The following is a 22,125-nucleotide window of genomic DNA, read 5'->3' on the forward strand; positions in this document are numbered from 1 at the left end:
AACTGGAAGACAGTTGAGAGAAGCCTGTTCCTATTGATTTAGCATTCCCAACAATTGAAGTCTTAACTACGTCTGAAACCTCCTGAAGAAGTTCATAACGCTTTGATTCAGGCACCATTTTAATCATGAGTTTTCTTTATTGAGGGGAACAAGCCCCCTCAAAAGCACAAAAAGCATCTACGAGCAGAAAACTCAGAAGGGCCAATTTCTATTAAAAGTCTTTATTTTCAAATACAACTCATAATTTGTACATGGTAAGAAACGCCCATCACCATGTGCGATTGGTCTGTGCAAAATAAGGCTTCTCTTTAAATCCAGTTTTCCTGCACAGGGATCTTTTCCAAATGGTACTGGAGGTAGGGGTTTTGTTGTTTTTGTTTTTAAACGTACGATAATTAGCAAAGTGACCATGATTCAAACCAAACTCTTTAAAAAAAAGAATGTAGTAAGGCAAATCTGAAGAGAAATCGCTCAACTACAGAAGAGCGGGTTCACTGAGAGCTCATCCTTTTTTCCACAGATTACGTAGGTTCTTCCACAAGCCAGCTAATTCCTTTCTTCAAAGTGGAAAAAAGCAACCCACAAAAAAAATAAAAAATAAAAAAATAAAAAAAAAAAAACAGAAAACAAAACAAAACAACCCAACTGATTCATAGAACTGGGCTATATAACCACGCTGAACAAGAAAGCCTAGACATTGTAATTACTGAACAAATTGATGGGTATTGGTAAAACCTATGTAAAACCAGAGAGAGAGAGAGAGGAGGGGAGAGGGAGGAAGGGGGGGAGAGGTAGAAAAAGAGAAATCTCTTCCCCACTGCTTTGATTTTGGAAGGAAAAAAAAAAAAATCCCCCAATAATTTAGCTCATGTAAGTTTAGAGAAAATGAGAGCAGCTAAAAATGGATACAATACACCTTGAAATTTATTTCCAAGACCAAGAACCAAAGATTGAAGCATTTTAGAACACTGAAGCAAAGCAAACTGAATCTGGATAAAAAAAAAATTGTTCCAACTATTTTAAAATAGATGTTTTTCAGAGCTTCTAGCGATAATTTTGATTAAATAAAATCATACCAATTTACATTAATTTTCTATATCTTCTTTTAAAAGTCCCTCACTCTTTTAAAGAAAAAAGTGCATCCAAAACCAGCAGAGATTTACTGGCAACATCAGGTTCTGTTTTAGCAGCTACTCAAGGTTTTCAAAATAGCTTACACTTCTTGCTATAAGAAAAGAAGGGCCTTCCAAACCCTCGTTTGGGAGAAGTATCCAAATTATAAAAATCTGAAATAATTTATTATCAAATCCAGAATTTAAATAAAAGCAGATTTTTTTCTTGCAAAGACAATTGAAGAAAGTAAAAGAATAAAAGCATGCACTCCAAACTTAGAGGTGAAGACAAATATACTTATCTATACAGGCACTGGCAGACGCAATTTAATTGTTACTGTTACTCATTGTAACACACACCCCACCCTACAATACATTTTTTCATTCACTAATCACTGAGGTACCAATATTTAAGAATGGAAAATTCAATATTGAAAAATAAAACCTAAAATTGAAGCCTTTTTCCAGAAAACTATGGCAATTTTTTGTATGAAATGTTAGTATACTTATAGAATTTTACAATCTACATTGGCTTTTTGCTGGAACCAAAAGTCGTGTTCCACATACAGGTTCTTTGATAAAATGTTCACTGTGTATGTAATACAGTCAGTAGACTTGCAAATGAACGAACATATCTTGGCTATCAAGTGGCACATCTTGCTGGTACCAAAAGGAACTCGAAGTTTGAAACGATCGGCTTTAATTCTGAACAAATGCGCCATGCCAAAGTGCAACAAATATGTGCGACACTCAAATGAGACACTGACAGATAAGAGCTGCATGGAAATTACTAAGTCCACCTGCAAAGCAATTTTGTACAAATTGCATTGCATGCAAAGGACAACTCTGCGCTGTTGGGACGTCAGTTGCTTGATGTGATGGTTTCTTTTAACGCAGCCATAGTTTAAGACGCAGTGCATCAACTCCATTTAAATAGTATCTGAACAGCCTCTTGTCTCGCACAAAACCAAGGTTTTCATAAAGTTTCAAAGCAGACTTATTTGTGATTTCTGTTTCCAATACAACCTTTAAGAAGAAAAAAAAAAAGAAAAACATCATGTTAGAAAGCAGTCGCAGTATGTTGCTACTGAACAAATTTCAAAGCTTTTATTTAAAGGTACACTTAAGCACAATTCGCAAAATCATTTTTTTCTTGTCTTTATACAAGCAACCCCCCTCAATCTTCACATTTAAAAGAAAATAGCAGTTAATCAACAATAGCAGTTGTAAGCAAGTTTCATTCATATCAAGATTGCAGTTGTTTGCTATAAATACTGTATCAAATCATAACCTAAAAGCTATGGTTAAAAAAAAAATAGTACTACTGAACAGCTAAGGCTCCAAAACATGCATTGAATGAACAACTGAACTTGGCACACACTAGGTTTTATTTTGTTGTTGAGTATCTTCCACCTCTAATTCCAGAGATTTAGACCTAGATGCAAACTCCTCCTTTCTGTGACAAGCTGTCACACCGACGTTTGAAGCATCTATTTGTGCTCAACGCAAGAATCCCAGACTCAAACCAGAGTGCACAAACCACAGAGGTCCCAGACTCACAAGGCTCTGTTCAGGGCTTCTTGGGTGCCTCACACCAAAAACTCACAGCTGAAGGGCATGCAAGAGGTTATGGACAGCAAAGGTGGTGCAAGATAGGCCTGCCCTGGAAGTAATCAATTCTAGTGAGCAAGTAAAGGGCATATAATTGGACATATAATTGCATTTCCAGTACTGCATCAGTTTCAGAAGATTAAGAAGTCTTGGCCTTTATTGTTCTCAACTAGCCTGGCAAAGTGCAGGAAGAAAAAGCACCTTTTTTTTCTTTTTTCTTTTTTTGTCCTCTATGTTGGTAACACCCCAGTTCCAGGAAGACTTGTCATCAATAGCTCAGACCAAACCCAAGTGCAGTCCAAGTTAAGCAAAGACTGAGAATTGTCCCAGCAGCCTCAAGTACATGCAAAAAAAAAAAAAAAAAACAACCAACCAACCAAACAAACAAAAACTTACAAAAGCATTAACAAGAAGTTAAACTGCTGAAGTATGTCCCTCTGAATGGTTTTCTTTCTTTTCTCCAAATGCAGTGAACAGACCTTTGACGTATCTGATAAGCTGTGCACCCATTCCAAACAGTAAAAAAAAAAAAATATCTTGCCTCTTTACTGTTGTCCAACTCAACTATTTAAGGATTCTATTGGTAAGGATGGATCCTGGTTGCTCAAGAACACACGAAGAACCAACAAGCTGACAAGACTACCTGCAATCCCATGGCCCTGTGCATTCACATATTAAACAAGGGCTGATGGATACTGTAGAAAGACCACGTAATGAAACTACAGCCTAAGCAATTTATGCAGCAAGCCAGCAATCAGCGTTGGTGTAAGCTCATTAACAGCTACATCCAAACCAGCATCAAATATCTGCCGCTCTGTGTAGTTAAAATTACATATGTAAAAATCTCACAGTCAAAAAATTAGTAATCTACCCCAACTACCCCACCTCCTCCATTCTCTTCCAATAAAAAACAGGATATATATACATTAAATATAATAATTATGTATAATAAATTATATCATATATAATAAATATAATAAATTAAATTTATATATTTAAGCCTGTACTTGTACATCAGTTTAAGCCAGTCTACCTTACAGATTCTTGCCCCCCCACCTTCAGGCATGCATTTCCATTCTCCCTCAGCTCTTTTGCCAGCTCACTAGGTTTCTTGCTGATCTACTTCATAAAGCGACCTGGTAGAAAAACGATTCATTTCTCTCTCTAAGTTTGCTTTCTGCAATCTGAGGAGTGGCTAAGCCAATGTAAGAGAGGGAGGCTACCACAGTCAGACTGGCCACCTGCAGTAAGGTTTGAAAATCCACTTAGCGTACACATTTGGCCATTACTTAAGTTTCGAGCTGCTCTGACCACATCCCAGTGGATAATTCCCTCTGTGCTTCTCAACACATGAATGTTGAAAGAATAGTAAAGCTGGAGCTAACAATCCAATGAACAAAATATGCCTGGAAAAAATAAGACTTAGAAGTTTGTTTTTTCTAAAAGGAAGAGTGACACGGTCTAACATTAATAGCCAGAGTTCTTGAGTTACAGCAGGACAGTCTGTCGTACCTGCACTCTTAAGGATAATTCAATTCTAAAGTCTTATGGGAAGAATTAGGGATTAAATTTCTCTTGCTGGCACCTGATGGAACAGTACTGTCAGATCTTGTGACTTGATAATTACTCTTAGCAACTTTATTAAACAGGATAACTTCCAAATTATAATCAATTATCAAAGTGCAGTATTTTTTCCTTCAAATTAAAGCATTACGCCAACAGGAAATCTGACCCATTAAAATCCACAGTGCAGGAAACCATTATTTGAACTCTGACTACAAATGACATTCACTCGCACAGAAGCTCAGTAATCTGGCCGAGTGACACAACATGCCTGTGTTCAACTGCAAGCTTGCACACCTTGCAATGCTAAATGATTTCCACCACCACAGATCATTGAATTTAAGGGAGTGGCTAAATGTTGAAATTCAGGTTTGTTGGAATCCCAGTACTTGAGCGAATGCTCATCTTGCAAGCTAATGCAATAGACTTGTTCTGGTATTTCTAAGAAAGACTTAGCACAATGAAAAATAATCCCCTGACCTCAGCATATCGTGTTGATTTCACAAAGGGCTATGGACATGATCCTGTATCTAATAAGGAAACATGATTGTATTTTATCCAGGTTTCATTAGCTTGATTCTGTGAAGGATCCTTTTCTTCCCATGTGAGATTTTCAATCAAGCTCCAAATCTTCAGTAATTACCTTTATTTCTGGTCTATTTTGTCATAAAAATGTGTCTGTTAAACCTTATAACACATCATCATCTGCTCCTGTCAACCAGCAAAGATCTGATTGGGTTTAACAAGATCTTCTGCACAAGTTGCCCTTACTTTCACTTATTTCCAGAATTTCATAAACCTACAATTTTATCTCAACTCTCTTTACTTTCAACTCATTTTAGAAGCAAGGAATCTTTTAATGTAGTGCGAGTGGAATACTGCGTTTCTTGTTACTGTGTTCTCATACCTAGGTTATTTCTAAACTGAAGTAAAAAGGAGCTTTTTTGCTTTTTCAGGTCAAACTTTGAGTGCACTGGCTTAGAAACCACGTGCACTCGGAATACAGTCAAATCGAATAAACAAATGAATATCCTTTCATCACTCAGAGAAGCTGCTGCTATTCTTACAAGTAAGTTTGGCATATTTTAAGATTCAAGCTATAGGTGCTTGTCCAGTGCCCTTCATCAGTTTAACTGTTTTAACATTTAAAGAGAAGTAGAACCCAAAATATAACTGTAGAATGTGTTATAATTTGCTGAATGATCTGTAGATGAAGAAAAATTTAAGTTGTCAATGGTTTGATAATTTCAAATAGGGTTATATAAAAATACATTGTTAATTTTAGAAGCATGGTACTGAATTAAAATGACACTCCTAGCGATGAAGTCAGAAAAATCTCACTTAAAAACACTTTAAAGTTTCATGGAAATTCTCAAAATAAGTCACAATTCCTTTTTAAATTCCACATCTTGCTGAAAAAGTTCTTGAGAGTTCCACTTACCAGAGTCTTACTTTGATTATTTAGCAGTTACGTGGTGCTGAAATAATGCAATATGAGGTGAATGAATCATCTGCAGATTACTTAGTCATTTGTTACAGATGGAAAATCTGCATACAACTCTCCCTTTCCTAATTTTGATTAGGGGATGCAGCAGTTCCATGCAACAGTCTTAAGTAGCACAACTTTTGAAAGTTGCCTGTCAGTAAAGGCCAAGCAAATGTACAAAAGGCAGCCAGATGCTCAGCTTGCTGGAGTTTGCACGCACTTTCCCTTTTACACTAGAAGAAAAATCTCTTCAAAAGACCTGAGGTGGGAGAAAACTATTCACCTTCACTCAATTTATATTAGTAGTTCCCATTTTCTATGTAATGAGCCCATCAAATTATTCTAAATCATTGTGACTTAATGGAAACTCAGCCCATTATACACCTGAAAATCTTTAGCTCACTACTCCGAATATTAGAATTCTTTAACAGAAAATGTTTGAGAAGGTCACCAAGGTAAAATAAATAAATAAAGGGAAAAGAAAACCCCAAAATCAACCACCACCAAAAGGAGAGAAGAAAACCCAAAAATCAACCAACACTACAACAAACAGAACCAAACCCAAACAAACAAACAACAAAAGATCCCTAAGTATTGTAATATTATATCCAGACACCCCAGCCCAAAGCATGCTGTTCAGTACTCTCTTCAGGCTTGAAGGCCATTTCTGGTGGAACCACCCACCCCAACATCAGACCACTTCCCTCTTTTTCTGTTGCATTAGGCCATAACCACCTCCGCCTCTCCACACAGATTCCATCCCAGCCAATTCACCTCTTCACTTACCCTACAACCTCCTCAAGCCAGGAAACAGCCACTGGCTGGAAGGATATTGCCTCTCAACTTTGAAGCATGCAACATAGCACCAACTACCTGCTGGCACTGTGAATCACTTGCTCCATAGGCCTGCCTTAGTTTTATTCCCACTGAATTAGCTTACAAGGGGAAAAAATAAAAATAAAAAAAAGAAGTCCTTAATCACTACAATATTGTGACAAACTTTGAAATGCCAGGAGAGCGCTAGTGATTTTTTAAGATTTTCATCTCTGGTGTTGTAAAAATCCTTTACTTTTCAAGATTCAGCATTACAGGCTGTTGGGGTATCAAATTGTGGTACTTTGAAAAGTATTATATTTGAACTAAAAATTTATCAAATTACATGCCACATATTATCATCATATTATACAACATAATTTGGAATTTTTCAATGACATCCATGGGTGCATGCTCCTGTTTTTAATTGTTTTCCAAGCAAGTTTCAGAAAAGAGTCTTTTTGAATTGCATCTTACATCAAGTAGCAGAATCTTTGGATTTTCATCATGCTTCTGATTTTACTAAGGGATGTAGAAAAATATCCTAAGAGCAGCAGAGATAATTAAACTATTTACACACTTCACAAAGACAAGCCACTGCGATGCTTCAGGTTTGATCAGCCAGGCATCAATCGGATGGCCAGAAACTGCTCTCCACAGCAACTGCTGCAGAAAGCGGCGAGGGAAGTTTCTCAGCTCTGTCAGAGAGCTTTAAATAACAGGTGGCTAATTAGGTCTTTCAAACCTTGGTCAAGACTGAAAATTTCTCAGCAATCCACCACATAGGAGAAGTAAACATCGTTATTGGTGTACCACATGTACCTGGAAGAAACCTACACTTGCTGCCAAAGAAAAGAAGAGACCATGAAGACATTTGCTCTCTGGCTGTAGATAACCTATACATGAAAAAGAACAGCATAAACATCTCGTATTACTTCGGGCACGCCTCTGCAGACTGGTGTAGTAGGAAGTCAGAAATACACTCTGCTTGTGCTCCCTGCTGCCTGGACATGAGTTCCCGTTTCAAAGTTTTGTGCCAGCTTAAAAGTAAGCTGACACAAAAGCCCCCAAGAAGCAGGGCATAATTGGTTCTGAACCATCACCCCCCCAAACACTGTCACGCAGTTTCCAAACTGGAACTGAAACTTGCCTGCACCCGTCCAGCACACACTTCAAGGAGCTGGAACTGTGCATTCGATTAAAGAGGGACAGCACTGGCCTCTGAAAAATGACCTACAAATTTAGTACAAAGCATTTATGCAGCACCATAGATGAAAATCTGTGACTAAGACTTAATGAGGTCTTACTGCAGAGCAGCCTGCAATCCCTATCACATTTATTTCATTTTTACAATGACAAAAAGCAGTAAGAAGGGCTCTGGGATTAATATTAGAGCATGGGAGGACAAAAGACACGGGAGAGATCACTGAATGTATACGTGTAACATAGCCCAAGTTAGAAATGAAGTTACAGGAGAAGTAGTACACAAACTCCTAAATAATATGGGGAGTATTGAAGCTCTGGTGGCCTGAGTAGAAATACACAGCTCTGTTAATGACTCTAACAGCAGTAGGCAATTCACTTCATGTCTCTGCCTCTCAATTCTCCCAATGTGATGTGAAAACACTGATATTGTACTTCTTTATTTTTTAAATCTTGGGTACTTCACAATGGCAAATGAACAGATGACCACCGGGGAAAGCGATGGAAAAGAAGACACAAACAAAAAACTTTCCTTGAATAGTTCAAGGTCGCAAACAGCAGAACAGATTAGACCAAAGCATATTACATATGATACAAGCATCAAGACAAAAAGAACTTAAACTACTGCAGAACTATCAAACTGCACTACAATGCTTGTATACAACAGGAATTGTAGAAAAATGACACCAGAAAACAGAGGTATAGAAGGATCTGAAGGGAGGAATAAATAGCTCAAACAAGTTGTTGAATGAAAGCAGAACACATAAAAGGGTACCACAAAAGGCATAACACAACATGTGGAAAAGTTAACAGAGTACGTGCCAGAAGTCTTGTAAGAAAAACTGTAATTTTGCATAAAAAACTTCATCAGGAAAATCAGGGGAGCAGTTGAAAGGAGATAACAGAGAGATCAAAGGATCATTAACTGTGAGACGCTGAAATGACACGGTGTTCAGGTATCAGGAACAAGCTAACAATTGCATTGTAGCAAGCAGATGAAAGTTAAAGGGACAGATAACTGGATTAAGGAGAATGGATGCAGGGAGAGTTCCTCACAAATTAAACAGGGCACATAAAGATAGCTGCTTCATTTATGCAAAAGAGAGAGACAGAGAGGGACAGAGGGATTGTAATCTGGTAAAAGGAAAGCCTAGTAGTACATAGGCCAGAGAAAGTTTGACAGTGATTCAGTCACTTTCCTTGAAGCGTTCACCGACGTGCTGAATCACTCGAGCTGTTAGTGCTTTGTTATATGGTTTAAGCATTGTCAGGATAACAATGACTTGCTGGGATAAAACTGCATTCTGCAATATCACAGCACGTACTGTTCCAGTATCTTTGTATATTCTGAAAGCTTGGAAGTGTTACGACAACATACAAGTTACACTGGTCAACAGCACCTTGAACTAGAATCTTTAGAGGAAAACGTGCCTGCAACTAAAGGCTGAGTAAAACAGAACCCAAAACTCTGTATTTGAGAACTTACGACAAATTTAGAAAGCCCTTCTATTTGTGCCATATGTTTTTGGAGGTTGTTTTTCCTTCTATTATGAAAGAGCTTCTTGCTAACCCACCTCCCACCTAAAAACAAAACTCAAACAAAACAAAAAAAAAGAAATGAATCCACATATGGGAGAATACAAGCCGTTTACATTATGAAAGTTTTTGATTATAAAGTCTTACCTCATCACAATCTCCTTCAACCATAGCATAAATAGCTTTCTTAACCAAGTTTGTACCTGAAATACAGATTTCAATAAGTGTCAGAGTTGCAATGCAAAAGATGCCAGCTTATATACAACTACTGTGTGCTACCTACATGGCATGACACCTGGGGAAATCAGGGAGGAAAGAATGCAACAAAAAGTTGCAGTCAAGTTGCAGTCTCAAGTTCTAACATTAAAATTATCCCTAAAGTTAACCAGAGACCCAGCTTGAGTGCAAAAGTCTTTTAGCACAAGGATATTAGAAACAGGCTTCAATGTTTAACGTAGTGTTATATATAGCCTTCCAAGATGTGATTCATTCCCTTTTGCTGCATTTAAAGTCAAAATCTTCTGGCACGTACTTGAAGGACATTCATCTTCCAAGGGAATTTCCTCTTACTAAAACAAATACTTCTATTAGCAACAGAACTTATGAAACCACTTTTTTTGTGGCTCACTCCCATTTGGATTTGCTAGTATCTAATAATATGGTTGAAGCCCATCCCTTCCCTTCAGTCAAGCATTAATTTAATTCTGTATCATTATTTTTCATCTATTTCACAACAGTTCTACAACTGTAATATCCCTACCTGTCTGTAGAATTGGGGTGAAATTGAAAGTTGATTTCAAAGTTATTAGTGGAAAAAACTGCTGTTCAATGAAATTGTATAAATCTCACTTCCATAAGAAAGCTAAGGAAAAGGAAAAACAAAAACCCAAGGAATCTAGAGATTGCTTTAAAGTTTTCTCAAAGCTTTAATCAATTAAGATTTTCACTGAACATACGACAAAACTTTACTGCATATAAAACATCTTCAGTTTAACAGCATAATTTATGAGAAACAGCAACATGACAAATGTAGGGAAAAAGTTAACATTTATATAATGCTAAAGTAAGCAAAACGTTAAATACAAATTCTATTTATGTAACTGTAAAGTAATGATCTGACTAAAGCAGGGGAAAAATCTTGCAGAGATCTTCCTAAGAACAGCATTAGTTCTTATTTACTTATGAATCCTAGCACCTGCAATGAAATTATGGCAGGCTCCTTCATGACTCAGCTAAAAAGAAAGGAGAGAATGATTTCTCTGTATCCTCTTCCCTCTGCTCCACTAAAGAAACCACCAACAGCTTCTGAACTGCACTGAAATAACAAAGAAATCACATATGCTAAAACAGTCATGATAATACTTAACGTTTCAAGGTTTTTAAATGTTTTTTTTTGTTGTTGTTTTTGTTTTGTTTGTTTGTTTTTTAAAGAGGAGAACAAACACAATGGTATTAATCTGTAACTTGTTCCCATATTTCTCCATAGCAAGTAATTTTCTGTCTTTAATCAGAGTATAAGCTGTTAGTGAGAATGGGTGGTAAAGCACATTTCTGGCCTTTAAAGCTGACATCTACATTTTAAATTAGAAATCTGTTACAAGGTGTAATTTCACAATACCAAACTAAAAAGAATGGAGTTCCATAAGAACAGTTCTTTAATCAACCAAGCTAGGATAACTAGTGTTTGAAGGAAAGTCCCTTCCATTAGGGCAAAACTGACCCACGGGGGAGGGCAAGCTCCCTGCCAAGAGAGCTTTCTTTCATCATGCAATTGCCAACAAAACAGATCTTCATTTTGGTCACGCAGGTAGTAATGCATAACTATTTTTTTTCGAGTATTAGCACATATTTCAAGCATTAGCTATGTACATTATCCCCAGTGGGCAAATATATATGTAATAGATATGGGAAAGCCAGGGGATAAATTCACTGAAAAAAACACCCCACACCTGAACACAATAAAGACATACAATGATGAGAGCACATAAAAACGCAAAGCAATTTCTGCGGTTGTTATTTGATAATGGTAATTTGCAGAGGTAAGGGGTTGCTGACTGAGTTTCTTTTTTAGCTTCAAGTCCCAGATGCTAATCTCACAGGGCACGGGCATTTCAGGTTACTTCAGCAGAATGAAAAAAGAGAGCAGGGAGCTTGTGTGGATGAGTAAAGCAGGGATGACAACAAACCACCACATCTAGAGGCTCAGTTCTGCTTAAATCTTTACAGCGCCTACGTTTACCCCAACAAACTATAGGATTTAAGTAGAAAACAACAAAAAAGGCTATTCTTACCAATTCCTTTTCTTCTGTATTTGGAATCCACTGCTAACATGGCTATATAACCTCTGCGGAACATCTTTTTGTGCATATCCAGCTTGCAGACGATGGCACCTACACACTCTTCCCCTACCATGGCCTTAAAGACAAACATATAGGTATGCATTCTCAGTTTGTGATCTGCAGTGCTCCCAGAAAAAGTAAACCAGTGCATTTAAAATGAGACAGCCACACTAAATTTGCTTGTACAAAGGTATAAAGAAAATAAACACCATCTCCAGAAGTACAAATAAGATTAAAAGTCTCTTATTTCTATATTACACTCAGATAAAGTCACAGTCTAGTAACAGCCAATGAATTGTCTGGGAAAGAATCATAATATTATTCCATCAATTCTACCAGCAAGATCGTATGTGATAGAAAAGGGTAGAAAAAAAAAAGAAAAAGACCAGGTTGAAGCATAAATCATCCTTTAACGTGGGTTGCCACAGAGGGAAAAGAAGTCCTTTCCTGTTTTACAGCGATCCAAATTTTCATGTGCAAGAGCTGGGCAGATAACGTGCTTAATTTTTATCTGGTGTTGATGTCAAGGCCATAATGCATCAGAGAAAAAATGTTTTCGCATTTGATCTTTAGAAACCATCAATTTCAGTCATATGGCATCCAAGGAACAAACAAACCAAAAAGCATACAGTTAATTTCACACATTTTAACCGTTCAGAGGTTTCATTCATTAAGAGCTGACAGTTAATCCCAATGGTATTGTGACAAAAAATGTGGTCAAGGAGACACAATTATCCTGAAATATCAAGAAAAGAAAAAAAAATACCTAACCCCTCCCCAAACACTTATCAAGCCACTTGCACAGCCACTGTGTTCACAAAGAAATTTACCATGAAATACATTGAGAAAGAGAAAAAGAATAACTAAGTCATATGTTAACCGAAGGATTAGGCAGCATTAGATATTAATGACATTATAACCTGCAGCAGTAAAGTGAATAATGCTGCAGAGTAGGGTAGCATCCAAAGGGAGTATGAGTTACTATATATTCAGGGAAAGATTGACAGAGAGAAAAAAAGCAGCTCAGAACTGTGTGCATGGGTGTATAAACTGAGCCACAGAAGTTTGAGACCTGTATCTGCAGGGGGAAGCAGCCTTCAGCTCCAGCTCCCAAACCAGGACTACAGCACGTGATTGGCACAAGCATGTGCTGGCACAAGAGCCCCTGGATAATCCAAATTCACAACACTCCACTAAGTCAAACAAAAAGGACCTGCCCGAGCCAGTATTACCAGACCTCCTGTGAACCCAGCTCCTCTGAAGGCCATGGTACGGACTGCATAGCCTGAGCATTTCTGCAGCTTGTAGGACAAGGATCTACAGGGAGAAAATTCTTACAGAGATCATACTGCAGGCACCAATCCACAGGGAGTTTGTGCCCAAAGTCTTCTTGCATCTCCATTTGAGCGGTGGGTTACTAACCAAGCCAGCTGCCAGCCACAAGCCCCTACCAAAGGTAAAATGAAGCAGCCCCAAACGACCGGGCTGCAGTTCCGAAGCACTGTGATGCAGCACGAGCCTAACACCATTTCTAATATAGTTTCAGCTTGTCACGCAAACGTAATTATTTCTAAGTTTTTATTTGGCAGGAAAATACATTTTTCTAACAGTATCCAAGAACAACCCTGAACAATCTAAACAAGTGGTTTTTAAAACAACAAACAAAAACCGAAACATGAGCTAAGTGGACTGAAATACACAGCCTCTAAGCAGTCTTTTGTTTGTTCTAAAACACAAGTTTATTTCATAGAAAAGAAAAGCTGTACTTATACTAAAACTGTGTATGCAAAGTGTCAGCTCAAGGCAAGTTTTGTATCTCGGCTCAGACCTGAGAAAACCAGGGAGTTAAATAAAGAGTATCATCAGACAGCCTGTTCATAACATTGCTATAATTATGCAGAGTACCTAGATGTAATCTTATACCTAGCTAAAAAAAAGACACCACAAACTAGCATGTTATAGTTATGCTTTGCCCTGAAGCGAACACGTGCAAAGTGTTGATCGTAACAGCCCTACGGAGAATTTTTAGATTTTTTTCCCCCCCCTGCACTTCAAGGGTAGTGACACATTGCAGCCTTGTCTTCTTTCTTGTTAGGGGCACTTTTCTTAAGAGCTATGTTCAGTAACATGCATTTTAAAATCATTTTCAGTGATCAAAGAAGGAAATACCCACTGATTTCACCACCGTTGCCACAAAGTTGCATGAACTATCACGGTGTTGCCAGTTCCCAGAACACTTAAATCTCCTTCTCTTGTCTTTAAGCAGATAAATCTGCCAGTTAAGCTATGACTGGGGTGAGTGCTGCATTTCTACCTCAAATGGAGTTCTCGTTGCCTTTCCTCTCCTTTCTCCTTCTTTTCAACCTTATCTAAAGCTGGAAACGAACCTAAAACGTGATGTAAAACTGCAATTTAACTTCCTGGGGAAGGTTAAAACTGTGTAAATGAAAAAAAAAAAAAAAAGATTGAAATAGGGAGGGGGGCAAGAAGAAAACTAGTTCCCATACAACATCCTTTATAAGGAAATAATCATGGGCCAAATGAGAGTAATTCGAAGCACACAGGTTTCTACAAACAGAATTCAGCCCAAGTTACTATAGTATAAGCCCCACGGAGTACTATAGGATTTACTTCAATCCTAAATTCTTAGGAAGATTAACATCCATGCATTCAAATCCCATATTTGCATCAGCTTTGTTCTTGTAAGACTGAATGTTTAAAACAAACTAGATGTTAATATCTTTGTATTGCAACCCTTTATTGCTAGAGCTAGCACAGAAGTGTCTATAAAACAGCAAGAACATTACCTCTCTGAAAATTAAACAATTGCCATTAATTCCTTGGCAAAGGTGGCATTAGCTCTGTCAGGCACAGCCTGAGCATGCCTTTCACACCCAGAGCCCGCGATATTTGTTCCCATTTAAAGATTAAACCAACCAGCTAGCCCCTAAAAGAGAAAACACTTTGCGATTCAAATGCAGCAGAACCTGCACGACTGCAGGTTCCTTTCACACACGCACCCAAATCCACCTCAGAGGATCACAGCCACAGCTCTGCACGAATCCTTTGGCTTACATCTAGCGATCGTGTTACCGAATGCCATTAAGGGATGCATTTAGCCTAATGGTTTTAACCTAAAGTCCGCCAGTTCGGTCAGAGCTCTTTACAACACCGGGCAAATCACTAAGTCACTCTCCCTGCTTCCACTCTATGAAACTGGACCCGAGCAATTCCTTCCTGTGCAGGGCCGCTGCCAGAATAACTGCACTCACTGGCTGTCGTTAAATACCCATATGCTACAAGGACTGAGGTTTTCACAAAGCCTGTGAGACCAAGAAGCACAGCCAGCCATGTCTCAAACCACGATTCTTAAGAGGAAACTGGCATACAGCGGAGTTTGCAGCTTGCAAATTGGGAATGAATATTACAGGATGTCTTCCCAGGTCTGCCATGAGGCCGGTAAGACTTCCCACGCTGTTTCCTAACTTTCCTGGTTCTTCCTTTATCCCCCAAGCTCTCTGCAACAGAAAAACAGCGATGATGTCTCACAAGTCATTAGTTTCAACGTGAAGCACGGAGCCTCTTAAATAAAATCCAACTAAAAAAAAAAAAGGCAAAGTATTATTAGAAAACAGGATCTTAACTGCAGCCATTTAGGATTTATAGCACATCTAAAACCACATACATGGAATTAATCAGTTATTTCTAAAATTGTGGAAGTTTAAATTATAATTGCTGCTATAGCTACTGGCAAAGTTAAGAACCCAATAAAAGCATGCATTTTCCAGATTTTTCTTAAAAGGCAGCTGAGCAGTGCAGCGAGTCTGCAGCGGTGAATTACAGGAGAGGTTACAACACTCAGAACCCTGCTTTTATTACGTCCTGTCTTATCCAAACTTTGGAACAGGGCAAGGTTTCCCAAGCTCACCTCTCCCACGCTGCAGTATTTTGAAAACAATTTTCTGCAATAGCCAATTTACCAGCTTTAAATGGAAGGAGTTTTAGAACTTTCACACTGCTAGGACCAGGATCTGCAAAACCACTTCAAAATGGAGCTACAAGTTCAAAAATGCACTTACAACCAATGCAGGAACAAAGCTCTAGCAATGCTTAAAGGCACTTGACGTGAATACCCCTGTCCTCTCCCACCTTTGATGGGGAAATGATTATCATTGGTCAATTGAAGAGAAATTGGGCTGACAGAATTCCTGGGAATAGATAAACCCTAAGTATTTCCAGGGCCCCCACACCTAGCACGTGCTGCCAACCTGCTCTTCGGGAGACAGGAGAAATCCAAGCTTCAGCAGACAGCTGCAGCTGGGGGAGGAGAAGGTTGTTGCCTTGCTACAGCTCGGTCAGATAATGCAGCCATACCTGAGCTATTTATCAAGTATTTCCAACTTTCTAACTCAAAAGTCAGGAGATGCTTGCACAGACTCATTTGACGTTAAAATGAATGGGTTTTGAAGACTATTCTTACTATCTCCAGTTCCTTTTAAAGTGGAGCGTGAACTTGTTTTTCAGTGTATAGTTCGGAAGTGGTTTGACAAAGCAAAACCACTCCAGTGACTAGTTAGGATTGGTCCCATGCCTTCCCTCCAGCTGTGCATTCTCACCTCTTTCCTTGTGCCAACACCAGTGCTCGTGTCATCCCGTGTCATGAATATATTTGGAGACCTAAACCAACAGAAACCTGACCCTAAGACACAACACGCAAGCACACACACACACACGTATGGCTGGGGGTGAGGGCTAGCTTAGCTTCCCAAAGCAGATAAATTCACAGGCAGGGCAGAGGTAGCTGAAGAGAAAGGAGCAGCAGCAGCCTTGGATCGGCGCTAGCTGGTAGTGACAGCCCAGCTTGGGAAGACGAAGCCGAAACTCAGCAAGCTTCAAACCCACGAGATCATCACCACAGCGACAATGTTCATAATGCCCCTGGAAAACTTTGCTGTCAGGTATCCCAGATGCTTGATAGCAGCATTATAACATTTAAGGTTGCTCATTAAATACATCAGCGCCAGACAATTGCTGATCCCTTCAGGAAAATAGGCATCCTGTCTTCAAATTTAAATGGAGTTAGTCTTTTCCCCTCATCACCCTTTTAAAAAGTGGTGGTGGTGAAATTCAGTAACTGAACTGACAGACACCCTGCAGCTATTTTTCTCCAATATGAACAAATTACAGTCTAACCCCTGTCCCCAAGACAAACCTGGAGCCAGAAGGCTGTGAGGCCTTAAGGCATTAAAGACAAATGATTCTGCGGGATCAGGCACTGTGCTTCTGCTCACCATCCTGACACTGTTCTAGCTAATTGGAATATGCAGTTCCAGCTGAAGATAAATATTTTAAAGAGTTATTAGATAGAAGTAGTTCAGGAATCCATTAACTGCAGGAACAAATTTAATTTTATAGAACAGAAAAAGTCTTCAAGACAACCGCTAAAAAACAAGCCTTAAAAACACTAAAATCACTCACAAAAACCCATTGAAATTGACTCAAGATCCTGGAAGAGCTTCAGATTATTATGTATGTAAAACAATTTGCTAAGAGCTGCAGACATTTGCAGCCACATATTCTTCTCTACTGTTTTACGTGCTTCACACTGTTCCACCCTTCATAAAAGTGGCAAATCTGAATAGAATTGGAGTTCAAATAAAGTTTTGTTGATTCTTCAAGACTACTAAAAGAAGCTGGCCCTAAAAAATAAGCTTAGGATGTTTTATTTTCCTTGAGTGAAACCTTGTTCTCTGAATGCATTTGTTAGAAATAAATATTAGAAATAATCAGGTTTAGTGCTCTGTCAAGCTAATTTGCCACTGCTCTTTCCCTAACAAAATTCTCAAATTACTCCCTGACAAAAAACAAAGACCTAAAGTCTGAACAGATGCACGGTGAGCTAATAGTATCCAACACTGCCTTGGCATCACCGACGATACACTTGATGCTGAAAGTACAGACACTTGGAGCTCACAAGCATTTCTTTTCAGTGCGAGGCAAATCAGTCACGCACAGCTAGGTGTACGCTCAGTGCCTGAAAAATTACAGTTTTGCAGTGATCAGCATCCTTTTAACTCACCGTGTAATAGCAAACATGACTTTGGGTTGAAGACTGATTTCAAATATTTTCATATTTTTATTTTGTTCCAGATGGGAATGCTTTGCTCAACTTCCTATAATCCTACTGTATTCCCTCTTCAGGTCTGCAAGAGGCACATTTCTGAAAACCCTCCCATAAATCATATAAATCCCGCTATAAATTACACCGGACCCTAAAACAAGAACATTCAGGAAGTTTAAGGCCAGATGGATTCCATTAGCTTCACCTCCTGTACTCATATCCTATTAAAATTTTACAGAGAAAGTCTGAATTGAAGGGCGCCTCGGCTCTGGCTAAGCCATCCCTTCCAGAGAGGTGTCCAACCCTGATTAAAAGATCAAGGGAGAAGAATTCATCGTTTACCTTAGCAAGGAAGTGCCATACACTCCCACAAATGTTCTGTTCTACAGACAAATTTTCCTATGAGGAAATCAAACCCAGCTAAGCTCCCACTGTGCACAAATACCCCCCAGGCCAATTTAAGCTCACTTTCATATACCTGTGCAGGAATTACTGCGCTGAAAGCATGCTTCCCTACCGAGACTCGGGTTCTAAAACTGTCTGGCTGTTGTTTAGTCATAAGAAGTGCTCTAAACGTTTAGAAAGACTAGGAAACAAGTAAAGCAATCTCTTTGGTTGTGCAGTAGGAGGGATAAATGTGTTGTTAGTACAGCAAGACAACCTAAGTAAAATCCGAATTTCTGCACACACTATCACACTTGCAAGGAGCAGTACAGTAGTACTTGATCTTTTTAAAATAAGCAAATAGATCAAAAAGTCTACAAAACCTCTAGCAGCGTCTCCCCACATGTCAACGTTTATATGCCAGTCATGCTGAGGGCAGTTTTAAAGCCATTGTGCAAGAACTACGAAGCACTCATAAGACACTCGTGGACTAAGTACTTTCTTTTTTAAATAGGAACCTAGGAACTGAGACAGAATGATAAAATGAGCTACCAAAGGTCACAAAAGTCAATGTCAAAACCAAGATTAGAAGCCTTGAATTCCTGGATCCTAGCCCTGTGTTCAAAGCCTTTCCCCACCACTTAAAACGTGTCTTAATGACTACAGGACTTTTAGACATACGCTTTACTTATACAGGCATAGGTGAGAAGAAGGGTTCAGCAGGGATAGATACTTCCAAAAGAGCTTGGTTTTTCCCCTCAGCCCTAAAAAGAATAGCAGGAGCATTCCCACAAATGTCAGCCCTTTAATCCTCTCCCCACCCCTGTCCCAAACCACTCCCAATTCCTGCCCTCCCTCCCCAGCACTTACCAAAAAGCAAAGCTGCGGCCAGTTGTGGATAAAATACCTATACGTGTAAATGGAGTAGGGTTCAGACAGATCTTTGGTGATCAGTCTCATGATATCGGGCATCTGCAGCTCTGACTCGTATCGGACGTATCGTATCGTTAGGTCCTCCTCGGGCTGAGAGTCCGTTCCCGAGCCTTTCAAACTGCAGGCTGCTGCTAAGGACCTAGAGAGTAGCAGCAGGGACTCCTCCTCCTCCCCTCCTTCATCCCCCTCCTCCTGCTCTTCCTCCTCCAAGCCAGTCCCTCCTGCCAGTCCGTTGCGGGCTGCAGTCTTAGCAGCAGTCGGAGTTGTGGCAGCAGGCTGGCTCCTGTCCCCTGGTGCTGCTGCTGGGGGAGAAGGAGGAGGAGAGGGTGCAGTCCTTCCCTGGGGAGGGAGGTGGTTGCTAAGGGGGGACGAGCACGGTGCTGTGGCCGGAGGCGATGCCTGCTGCTGCTGTCCGGAGCCCATTGTTTTGCTGGCTCGCTTGTTCTCCTGCCCCTCGGGGGCTGCCCCTGCCTCCGAGCCGAGGATCTTGCTCTTGAGGGAGGCCCGCAGGTGCCGCAGCTCGGGGCTGATGAGGCCGTTGAGCTGGTGGTTGTGGTGCGGGGGGTGGTGGTGGTGGTGGTGGAGGCGGTGCTGCTGCGGCCCCCCCTTGCCGCCGTCGCTGCTGCCTCCTCCTCCTCCTCCTCGCTGCTGCTCCCGTCCGCCCGCGGGTCCCTCCTCTTCCTCCTCCTCTTCGGCCTCCTCGTCCTGGGCCCCGGCGCAGGCGGAGGCGGCGGCAGCGGCGGAGGTGGAAGAAGAAGAGGAGGAGGAGGAGGAGGAAGCAGCCCCCCCTCCTCCTCCTCCTCCGGGGAAGGGGGAGAGCGTGTCCCCCTGCGGGGAGAGGACGCTGCTAGGCCCCGGCGGTACCTCGGCCATATCCTACGGGAGAGACCGACACAAACCCCGCGGGGAGGAGGGCGTCAGGCGACACGGGGCGACAGGCGGCGGCCTCACGGGCCTGAGGCGTGGGGGGGGGAGGTGAGGTGAAGGGGGGAGGAGGGGGGGGGGGCGCGAACAAAGGCACAGCCGGTGCCCGGGCCCCGCCTCACCGCCCCGCCGCCGCCTTTTCCCGTTACCCCACACCCCCCTGCCTCCTCCGGGGCCCTTCCCCGGTCCCTTAAGGGCCCCGGGGCGGCCTCCGAGGCCCCCCCCGCCCGCCGCCGCTCACCGCCGCTCCCCTCAGCGCCGCGGCTCCCACTCGCCGCTCATCCAGCGGCCGCCAAGCGCGGCCGCCGCTGCCGTAACCCGCGGCCGAGTTTCCTGTCAGCCTTTGCGACACTTCCTCCCTTGACGGCGCGGCCTAGCGACGGCGGGGCGGGCCAGCCCTAGCAACGGGGTTAGGGCCGCGGGCCTGGGCCTGGAGGGAGATTTCGGGTGTTTGGGTGATTTTTGTGTAGATCAGAGCGCAGGAGGTGCTGCTCTGCCTTTCAAAGGCAGCATGAGGGGTGTCATTTCTCAGCCAGGGCAGGCAAAGGCAGGCCTTGGGACTGCAAGGAAGTTGTTCAGCTGGTAACAGTGGAAACTGGAAAGATGACAGAAGTAATCTTGTAGTCCTAAACTGGGAAAAGAAAAAAGAGAAAGAAAAAAAAAAAAAGAAAAGAAAAAGAAAACCTTGTTAAAGTTAAAAAAATAATAAAAGACCATTGTATGAATTCCGGCTCTGTGTACTTATTGGTAGGGAGCACTGGGCATGAACCTACAGATAACAATCTCAAGTGATCCCATTTCTCTATTACTCTTTTCCATTACATAATCCACATTTTAAGAACACACTGCCAGATCTCACAGCAACAGACAAGTCCTTTAAATGGGAAGTTTTCTATTAAAACACACCCATAGCCCCTCAAAACACAGACAATTCGCCCTTTTTTCATGAGGAAGCTTTGCAGGGCTGTTGTAAGACTTGCACGTTTTCCTTTGCTACAGTTATTCTTCAAGGAAGTGACAGGTCTGGACTTACAAGGAAAATCCAGCAATTTCTGTACATGTCCTAACAGAGCTCTTTAATGAGGAAGAAAATAGGCTGAGGAGTTTCAGGCTTCTGTTTATGAATTGCTCAGTTCTGAAGTAAACCAGGAAAAAAAAATATCTGACTGAAAGTGAGAATTATAAAGCTTTTATCCAAAGTAATTAATGATGGAAACACTTAGATTTTGAGAATGAAATTGGTCTCTGTATCCTTTTAGATTTATTTCTTCTTTTCTGAGACTCCTGATGCATATTATCTCTGTTCAGGTTGCTTTATGTGTTCTGCAGTTGCTTTGCCTACCAGATTTTAGACCTTTCTATCTGCTTCAGAAAGGTGTTCATGTACACAATTTTATTTAAGGGTCTAATGATTTTTTTGTGTGTGTATGTTTTCAGGCACCAAAGTGTCTTTGTGGACCTGCTCTGAACTGCTCTGGCACACCAGCAGTGCAGCTAAGTTCACTGTCCTCCAGTAGTTCAAACAAAAAGAGCAAACAAATGTCAGTGTAGTAGTGGCCTAAATTCAGTCCTCATTTGCCATGTTAGAGCAGTGTGATTGAAAGCATCAGAGCTACATGCTGTGATGGTGTTCATGTTAGGAAGATGATCCAGCACCTGAAGAAGTTGTCAGATAGGGTGAAGAGGATCTAATCTAATTGTTATCATGGATACATACCGTGTTATCTGCAGGTATTGTGGAAAAAAGCCTCTTGTTTGTGCTCTAACCTGCTGGTAACATCCTTTGTTCCACTTCCATTACCTCTTGAACCACCTCCAGACTTGGAAAGTTACCCATTTTCTGTTGATATTAACAGTTCTTTGCCCACAGCTAGGATATGACCAAAGATAGGCATGGATAGGGCAGACTCCTCTGAGCTAGTGCCTTTGATTTCCCTTATTGCCAACAGAGAGGAAGAGGCACTCCTGTGGTGGGATTTGGGTCATCCTAAAGTCGATTTCTAAAGCAGGCTAAGTGAGTTGTGCTTTGGAGGTGTCATCATCCCATTAAATAAAAGGATCTCAGCATAACTGGTTCATCTCAGATACCCCTGCTATCAC

At 40.9% G+C, this 22,125-nt stretch overlaps 1 protein-coding gene across 1 annotated transcript; it reads right to left on the reverse strand.

Moving 5' to 3' along the window:
• Positions 1-1,423: 1,423 nt before the first annotated feature.
• Positions 1,424-20,288, reverse strand: NAA30 (N-alpha-acetyltransferase 30, NatC catalytic subunit). Its single transcript, XM_084287099.1, has 5 exons — positions 20,267-20,288; positions 19,039-19,977; positions 11,616-11,739; positions 9,472-9,527; positions 1,424-2,138 (listed from the first exon to the last, which is right to left on the reverse strand). Exons 2-5 carry the CDS (start codon positions 19,972-19,974, stop codon positions 2,001-2,003), a joined length of 1,254 nt encoding a protein of 417 aa, XP_084143225.1. The 5' UTR covers positions 19,975-19,977; positions 20,267-20,288; the 3' UTR covers positions 1,424-2,000.
• Between the last annotated feature and the right edge of the window lie 1,837 nt (positions 20,289-22,125).

Source organism: Netta rufina, assembly GCF_964035555.1.
Source record: "Netta rufina genome assembly, chromosome: 5".
Lineage (NCBI taxonomy): Eukaryota > Metazoa > Chordata > Aves > Anseriformes > Anatidae > Netta > Netta rufina.